Source organism: Orycteropus afer, unplaced genomic scaffold (genome assembly GCF_000298275.1).
Source record: "Orycteropus afer afer isolate SDZICR_OR568_19922 unplaced genomic scaffold, OryAfe1.0 scaffold00522, whole genome shotgun sequence".
In the NCBI taxonomy this organism is placed as follows: Eukaryota; Metazoa; Chordata; class Mammalia; order Tubulidentata; family Orycteropodidae; genus Orycteropus; species Orycteropus afer.
In genome coordinates this window covers 866,353-874,650 of record NW_006922109.1, presented here as the reverse complement: position 1 = coordinate 874,650, position 8,298 = coordinate 866,353, and the positions used below count along the sequence as shown (strand labels likewise).

Genomic DNA, 8,298 nt, shown 5'->3' with positions numbered 1-8,298 from the left:
AAACATGAGGAGATATCACCCCCAAGACTGTGCTATGTGATATGGTGCTGTTGACTCTAAAATGGGGAGCTAACCTGGGTGGGCCTGACCTAGTCACATAAACCCTGTAAGAACAGAATTTCCAGACTGGTCACAGAGCAGGAAGCCAGAGGCTGGAAACTCAAGACAGATTTCAAGTAGTGTTGCTGGCTTGGAGACGGAGGGGCCGCATGCCAAGGGAAGTGGGTGGTCTCTTGAAGCTGATAACCAGGAAGGAAACAACCCCACGGAACTGGAGCTTGGAAGCAATTTCCTCCCAAAGCCTCTAAATGAGAGGCCAACCAGGTTGCCACCTCGGTCTCACCACGGGAAACCTGAGCGGAGACCCAGCTGCGCCGGGCCGCACCTCTGGCCCACAGAGCTGTGAGCTGGCGCACGGGTGTGCTTCGCAGGCGCTGTGTGCGGCCCAGACCATTAACTGCCTGGCTGCTGACCGAGAAGTTGGGGTCCAAGTCCACACAGAGTCACCTCGGGACCAAGGTGACAATGTTGTGCAGCACAGCTCTCCTGTGACACACGGGGGATCACCGTGAGTTGGAAGTGACCCAGCAGCAGCTGTTTTAGTTGTTGTTGCTGTTGTTTGTTCAAAGGGGTGTTAATTTGTTACTCAGACCCAGAACCTGTCACGGTCCCTCATTTCCTCCAGCCCTTTATTTCTTCTCCTGGATGAACGAGGAGAATGGAATATGACCTGGGTTGACTGCCATTGCTGTTAGCCGTAGGTTGGTCGGGGAAGCATGTTTGGATGTGGCATGGATCCCAGAAAGGCCCCTCCTGCCTCCCTTTGCTCAGGCGATTGTAGAACAGGGAAGTGGTCCAACAGGTAGGGTGAAATCCCTCCCTGCTTGTCGCCTGTAGGGAACTGAGTCGGTCACAGCATCTCTCAGCCACCCTTTTATAAAACGGGGGAGAAATAGGTCCAGAGCAAATGTTTGTGGCACTAGGAGGCACCACAGGTTTATGGAAGCAGATGAACCCAGGGCCCCTCGAGGACTCAGATGCGACCTGCTTGCTGCTCTGTTCCCAGTAGTTTCCACAGCACTGGTAGTGGGATAGGTCCTGGCTTTTCTGAGTGCATGCATGCTTGCTCTCCATTCCTCCAGGGCTCGCTGAGTGAGGTATGCTGATGGCTGGCTACTTTGTGGTCGTTGCAAGGTGCCTAGTGAACCCTCTTTCCTCCAGTGAGCAGACAGCATCCGAAAGGGGCCCAGCTGGGCCTGCGGGCATCCATCTGAGCATCCCGCATGATAGTCCTTTATTAAAAATAGTTAACTGGTTACTGAGAGTCTAATTTATGCTAGGTGCTTCTGAGCCTAAAGCTCTTCCGTTTGGTGGTCGATCAACCATTTGTGGCAGGGAGCACTCCTGATTTTGCTGAGGAAGCAGTTAAAGTTCAGAGAGATTGCGGAACACCTTACAGCTCAAATAGCAGGAAGCTCATTCAAAAGATCACTGTTCCCACCATTTCACATCCCGGGCCTTCCTCCCAGATGGAGCCACAGGTTTGGGACATATGGGAAGCCTGGGGGTCTTCATGGGGGGGATTGGGGTTCCTGTCAACTGTCCCATGGGGTCACCCCATCACTCCCTAGCCGCCTCTAGGGGGAGAGCAGAGAAGAGGTGTGGATGACTCATCAGTGAGTGAACGTTTGTTCAGGGACCCCTGGGAAATTTTAGTATTAAGGCAGGAAAATCCACACAACAAATGCTTTGTTTCCTCCGTCTTCCTGCCTCAAAAACAACCGCTTCTCAGAGACACCAGCTGTAGTGTGGAACTACTGCTCGTTGCTGTCCGGTTGGCTCTGCCCTGGCGACGCCACGTGTGACAGAGCCAGGTGCTGTCCAGCCTCGCACCATCCAGCTCCCGGACGGGTCCCCTCGTTTGCGCGGCCACTTTGCTTTGCCAAACATGAGGACAGTTAAGCAGAGCAGAGGACTTGAAATGTCATCATTACGAATTGTATCTGGATTTTGTAAATTTTGTTCCAGAATTGTTGCTTAGACTGTCAGAAATCCTCCTTTGAGATTGTTTTGTTTTCTGGTTCTTCCAATTATCCCTTGTTCTTACTGGCCTGCAGGCTGCGATTTTCGGATTGGGATTGCACAGCTACCTTAGACCTGTACGGGCACTGTCACTTCTAGCAACTGGGTCAGGTACAGTCGTCCACCCCTCCGTGGGCGCCTCTCTTGGGTTTAGGATATGCTGGCTCAGCAAATGCACATAAGCCTTTTTGGGTGGAGCTAAGAGTGGTAGTGACTGGTGTCATTATTGTTTCTGAACAGTTTACCTGAAGTGGAAACACTGTGAAACACCAGGCGTTAAGACTCTCTGCAACCTCACTAAACTTCTGAATAGACTTCAAAAAGAACACCGCGATGATATCTACCTTTACACCTCCGGGCACCTAAATCCCAACAAGCTCTACAGGCCTCCGGAAACGATCTTATACCACTGGCCTAATGCCAACAGGCCAAGGAGGGAAAGAATCTCCAGAGAGGAAAAGCAACCCGATGAGACGGTGGAGAAGATGAAGGACGCGCTGGCTGAGTTTACTATCAACACCGCTCTGGTTCCAGATGACTCTAAGAACACACCTCTGTTCAGGTACCTGAACCCTAAGGCTCCTCTTTCCCACCCAGACGTTACGAAAGGGGGTTCCATTCCACAGGAAGTTGTGAAAGAAGAGTCAGAGGAGATGCGTGTGTTTTCTTCTGAGCAGCTAAAGAGAAAGGAGTTGAGACTGCTGGGGATGAGAGTTCTGAAGTACAAGTCCATGTCTTCCAGCCGCCAGTGTGTGGTGGCTCCTCCCAGCAAGGATGAATACCAGTACATCGACTCCTACTTAGCTGGTGTCACTAAAGCCGACAGATACAGGCAGCTCTTGTGTTTCCAAAAAGATGTCCTTGCAAAGCAAGACCTTCTGAAGAATGATTACACTGGGAGCAAAGCAGTGATACACCATGAACAGAAGTTGGAGCAGGTAAGGAAGTCAGTTTTGCAGTATGACCAGCCTATGGTCCAAGGGGAATCAATACTGTGAACAGAGAGACTCACCCCCATGATGTACATTTCCAGGGAGAGGGCCACTCTTCGGCCAGTGCTGAGAGCATAGGACGTGAGAAGTAGATGCCAGGTTCTATGAGTTGGAGGAGTTATAACTGAAAGCATCAGGGGTCACGTGGCAGCCGCAGTGAGCAGCATGTTTGTGAGACAGCAGAAGGACCTGAAGGGTCAGGTTCGCCTAACTCCTAATGTTGCTGTTGTTAGTTGCCATCGAGTTGATTCTGACTCATGACAACCCATGTGTGTAGAGCAAAACTACTCCACAGGATTTTCAAAGCTGTGCCTTCTGGAAGCAGATCACCAGAGGCTCTGGGTGGGTTGGAACTACCATGTTCTGGCCAGTAGTTGAGCACTTAATGCTTTGTGCCATCCAGGGACTGTATCAGAATGCTAATGATACATGAAGAAGGGTTGGTGAGCTACATAATATAGGCAAGGTCTGCCTAGAATCTTAAATCTCTCTATAACAGCAACTAAGTGTGATAGGAAGGAGCCTGGTGGTGCAACTTTAGCAATTAATGCTTAATGCACTTGGCCACTTAACAAAAGTACGGCCATTTGAATTTACCCAGCAAGCTCTGCCATTGAAAGACCTGTCAATCTGCTCCCATAAAGAAAACAAGCTAGGAAACCCCATAGGGTAGTTGTGCTCTGTCACATGGAGTCATCATGAGTCAGTATTGACTTGACATCATATAACAAATGTGAAGTGAAGTGCTGCTATGACCTAGCTAAGGACTGTGAGCAGGACATATTGGTTGGAGATATTATATTTTAAAGACAAAGAAAGAGGGAAAAAATAGTTTAGTTTGAAACAACCAAAGCTTGATGAGATGTTTGGTTGAGGACTGATGGAAAATAGAAAGGGGTGGAAAAATGAACCTCTGAATGGAGAGTGTGACAGAACAAATAAAGAGAGAAAAGATCAAACCAAAGAAGACATCTGGATGACAAGTCATCAAGAGTCTCAGCCTGTGGAGGGGAATCAGTTATCTGGGTTTGGCACTGGCCTCTGCTAATATCAGACTCTTATGTGGAGGAGCTGGAGCCTTGGAGGGAAAGCCCCCCAGTGGCTGTGATTCCTCAGCCTGAGATGCTCTGTTCTGAAAGGGGAACGAAGCAGTCCTGAAACAGGTTGGTTCTGTCTTCCCTGCAGGAGCTCCAGAAAATAAGCCCATGCAGTGCTCCGCAATTCAGCCGACTGCAGATCTTTGGAAAAGTCTTTGAAGATATTTGTAATAGTTCCTTAATATTTGGTGATATCCTCAGAGAAATTAAGGTAAAGTCCATATTTCCCACATAACTGTTGAGAACTGTGCAAATTTGGCATTTGTTATCTCAAGACTCACAGAAACTCTGCCAACTGTCGGGACCTCGGTGCCACAGATGGGACCAGTGACTCCCAGAGATAGGAAGGAATCTACTTAAAGCCACACATGTCATAATGGGCTCTGTGGAACAAACAAGCACTTAGCTTACTTCTTAAGCCCATATTTTCCCACTAAGCTTGTTAATGATGTATCATCTCTTGTAAGTTGTGCATCCATAGTTCTACATTTCCATAGCTATACATATGTACATTTACAGGAATGCTCTGGAGTTATGGATTAAGAGAACAGTTTGTTATAATTTCATGACAAGAGTGACTGTCTTAGTTATAGAGTGCTACTGTACCAAAAAATACCACAAGTTGATGGCTTCAAAGAAAGGAAATTTATTTTCTCTCAGCTCTGAAGGCTAAAGGTCGAAATCAGAGTCTCATCCATGTTGGCTCCTTCTGTGAGGATCTCTCCTAATTTCTGGTGACAGTTGGCAATCCTTGTCACCCGTTCCCCCCACCCCCCACCCCATATGTGTTTTTTCTGTTTTTTTTTACAAGACACTACTCAGCAGATATTAGGTTTAGGATCCACCCTATACTAGTATGACCTCATTAACATAACAAAGGAAAATCCCCATTTTCCAACAGGCTTACATTTCTGGGCACAGGGGTGAGGACTTCCCATTTCTTTCTTTGATTTTAGTACAGTAATTGCCATGTTCTGTCTTTTTAATTTAGTTTAATTTTGCTTGTGAAAGAAAACACATCAAAGGCCATGCTGCTCCTGCAAATTGTCTGTGCACGATGCAGCGACATTGTTTACATCCAACTTGTGTAACCTTTCTCGCTGCCCTTTACCAACTTGCTTCATCACCATGAATGTAAGGGCACTGTCTACCAAGGTTCTCCTCTAAACTTTTGAGAAGGTACTGTCAGTTTAATCCCACCTAGGTCTTTGAGAGAGCACAGTGGTCAAGGCAGACATATTTTATAATGTAGGCAAACTGTTGTTTGGCTCAAAGCAGACTTTAAAACATTTTTGTTTGAAGTTTAAAGATTATTTCAGGGCCACTATTTCTGGTCCTTTTTTTTCCTCCTCTTTTGATCAGGATTTTTCTCTAGACTCTTAGATCAAAACATTTAGGAGTGGTAGCTGGCCAACCCAAGGTGAAATCAGGTAGCTTACAGGTCCTGCTTGTCTCTGTGTCCTTGATGACAAAGACTACTTAAACTTGGTAGCACATTGGCTCTTCTCCAGAGAAGGCTCACACTTGTGGACAGCCGCTTCTGTCCAACTGTTCATCAGTCCTCAGGCCACTGAGCTTCCCCCGTGGCAGGACGTCTTTGTTGTGTGTGTTTCAAGGTACCATTTCATAACAATATTCTGAGGAAACCAGTGGTTAATACTCTAGTGCAAAGATGGTAAGATGTTATAAATTTTGTCATTTCTACTGCTTAGTACACTGTAGGAACATTTGTAATTTTTGAATAATCTAAATTGGCATCATGTTACTTATACACACACAAAAGTTTGCATTGTTCTTTATCTCATCACATGTGTCCAATGGAGTTTTTATTCTCTTTCCCTGATTCAGAGCGAATATGAGTGCTACATGTCCATCCTTCTGGACTCCCAGCCAACAGCCCAGTATAAGGTAATGGTCAACCCTGATATCACATCCCTTCCTTACATTTCAAATTCAATTAAGTTTAAACTTCTATCTTAGAAATTAGGAAGCAGAGTTTCTTCCTACATGACAAATCAGAGCATTCCAAGGAGCAGGTTCTGCCTTCCTTCTCAATCCAAAATCACTCCTGGGCATCATTTCCTTTGTTTTCTGGCCACAGAAACATAAGCTTCTTGTTTTACAGGAACACACAAAGAGTCCAGTTGGGGGCCTACCTTGTTCCTTACTTTGTGAAGCTGAGCCAAAAAGGAACATGTGCACCCATATCTCAGTCAAACTCCAGGATGAAAGAACTCCCAAGCCAATAGGGCTCCAGGTCGTTATTTCTTCAAAAAAGAAAAAAAAAAAAAAATCCTTCTTTCTAAAAAGTCTGAAGGCTGGGCAGGGCCCATCCCTTCTCAAGCAGTGATCTTTATTGCCCTACACTGGAGTATAATATTGCTTTACCTCTATGTATAGTAATTGAATTAATACGTTTTATAATTAATTTAGAAGAACTATTTTACCAGAAGGATTATATTCAGAATACTCCCCCTTCATGCAAATCAACAAAGAGAGCCCCCAACATTTATAAACATTTCTTAGGAAAAGGAAACCTTACATTTCAGAAGAAATTATTTTACCTAGAACTTCACTTGACTAGCTACGTTGTTGTTGTTTGCCGTGGAGTCGGCCCCGACTCATAGCGACCCCTCCTTGGGTTTCCAAGGCAGTATCACTACGGAAGTAGATTGCCCAACCTTCCTTCCGAGGAGTGGCTATACCTCCTTCAATATTCCTCCCTCCCTTAAATCCTTCTTGATTTATTCAACTATAATTTATATTTTCATCCAGGATGGCTTGAAGGCACTGTAGTTAGCAACAACATGCTCACAGCCTCCCGTGTGTGTTGTCTCATAGTCTACGCCCCTTGTCTTATCTAGACGTTGCTGGCTCACATCAAGGGACTAGAGAGGAGGTCTGTGAAGACAGCAGATGTGGACCAGGCCAAGGAGGAGTTGAAGGTGGTTGTGAGGGCCGTCAAAGCTGCCCTGGAGCACAATGACAAGTAAGGTGGCAAAAATCGGATTGATCTATTTTTGGACACAGTTATTCACAAGTGCTTAAACCCAGGTGACCAACATGTATTCCACTTTACCTGTGCTGTTGGGTGTGGTGTGCTACCTCTTCCCAGGTCACACCTGCCCACTGACCTCTTCACAGGTCATCACACATGTGACTTGGGTGTTTTATTTAACCTAGCTTTTCCATGGTGGGGAGTTGGAGAAGTTTCTGGAAAGGAGTCTCATTTCTCACTTGGTAGTTCCACAAAGACTTACTGAGAGATGAGAGGGCTGCAGAGTTAAGATGCTTCTCATCAATTCCTCTATTATTTTTTTTAACTTAGAAAATTCACATGAACTCTCTGTGCAGTCTTTCAGGGTCCAATCACAGTTGGATAGGAAATATTGTTTGTCATAATGGCATATGTAAATCTGAAACACTCAAAATATCCTGAAGAAACCCCCAAACCAAAAATGGACTATGCTCTCAGTGTAACTAGAAAATGGAAAGCATTCAACATCCAAGCTACCTGTAAATAGAAAACTGAATATCAAGTGTCAGCTACCCATACTTTTGCTCCTCCTGCAAGCATTGTGAGAACAAGTGCAATTTGACGAAAAGTGCATGGAAGACACAGGAGTGGAGCTAGTGGAAGGCAGCAAATTGCTGTCAATAAGAAGGAATACACACTACATGACAATGTTGCCTAAGTGGACTGATAGACCCACCAGAGCAGTGGCTATAAGGAGGGGATGTAAAGTGATGTGGAAGCCAGGGGATAATTATGAAAAAATAATGATATGGGAAGAAGAGAGTTAAGAGGAAGTGAGAAGCAGCCTTCAGACTGTGCAGTCTGGTAGTTAAGATTGTGCGTCAGGTTGGCTGGGTTGTAGTTTTGAGCAGCTTGGGAGCTGGATATAGTTATTCCCCGTAATAGACTGGATATGGTATAATCAACTCCATGGTGGAATCTGCTGTGAGCAGTTGATAAGATGAAGGAGAGCTGCCTTTGGGGTGCAGCCTGCTTCCAGTATATATGGAAAAGCTTTAAGAAAGGTCTCTAGCTTTTTGCACATTTTGAATCCTGCATTTGGCCAAGTCTTCACCTCTAGTTCCCAGACTTGAACCAGTGGCCTGCTGTG

The 8,298-nt window shown here is 45.7% G+C and overlaps 1 protein-coding gene across 1 annotated transcript in view; it reads left to right on the top strand.

The window, feature by feature from the left end:
- Nucleotides 1-308: 308 nt before the first annotated feature.
- The window catches only part of CUNH6orf118 (chromosome unknown C6orf118 homolog), a 23,653-nt gene continuing 15,663 nt past the window's right edge, over nt 309-8,298 (top strand). Inside the window, exons 1-6 of the mRNA XM_042782929.1 lie at nt 309-519; nt 2,323-3,020; nt 4,260-4,382; nt 6,020-6,079; nt 7,036-7,160; nt 7,287-7,315. Coding sequence (XP_042638863.1) covers nt 309-519; nt 2,323-3,020; nt 4,260-4,382; nt 6,020-6,079; nt 7,036-7,160; nt 7,287-7,315 — 1,246 coding nt within the window. The remainder of the gene's footprint in view (nt 520-2,322; nt 3,021-4,259; nt 4,383-6,019; nt 6,080-7,035; nt 7,161-7,286; nt 7,316-8,298) is intronic.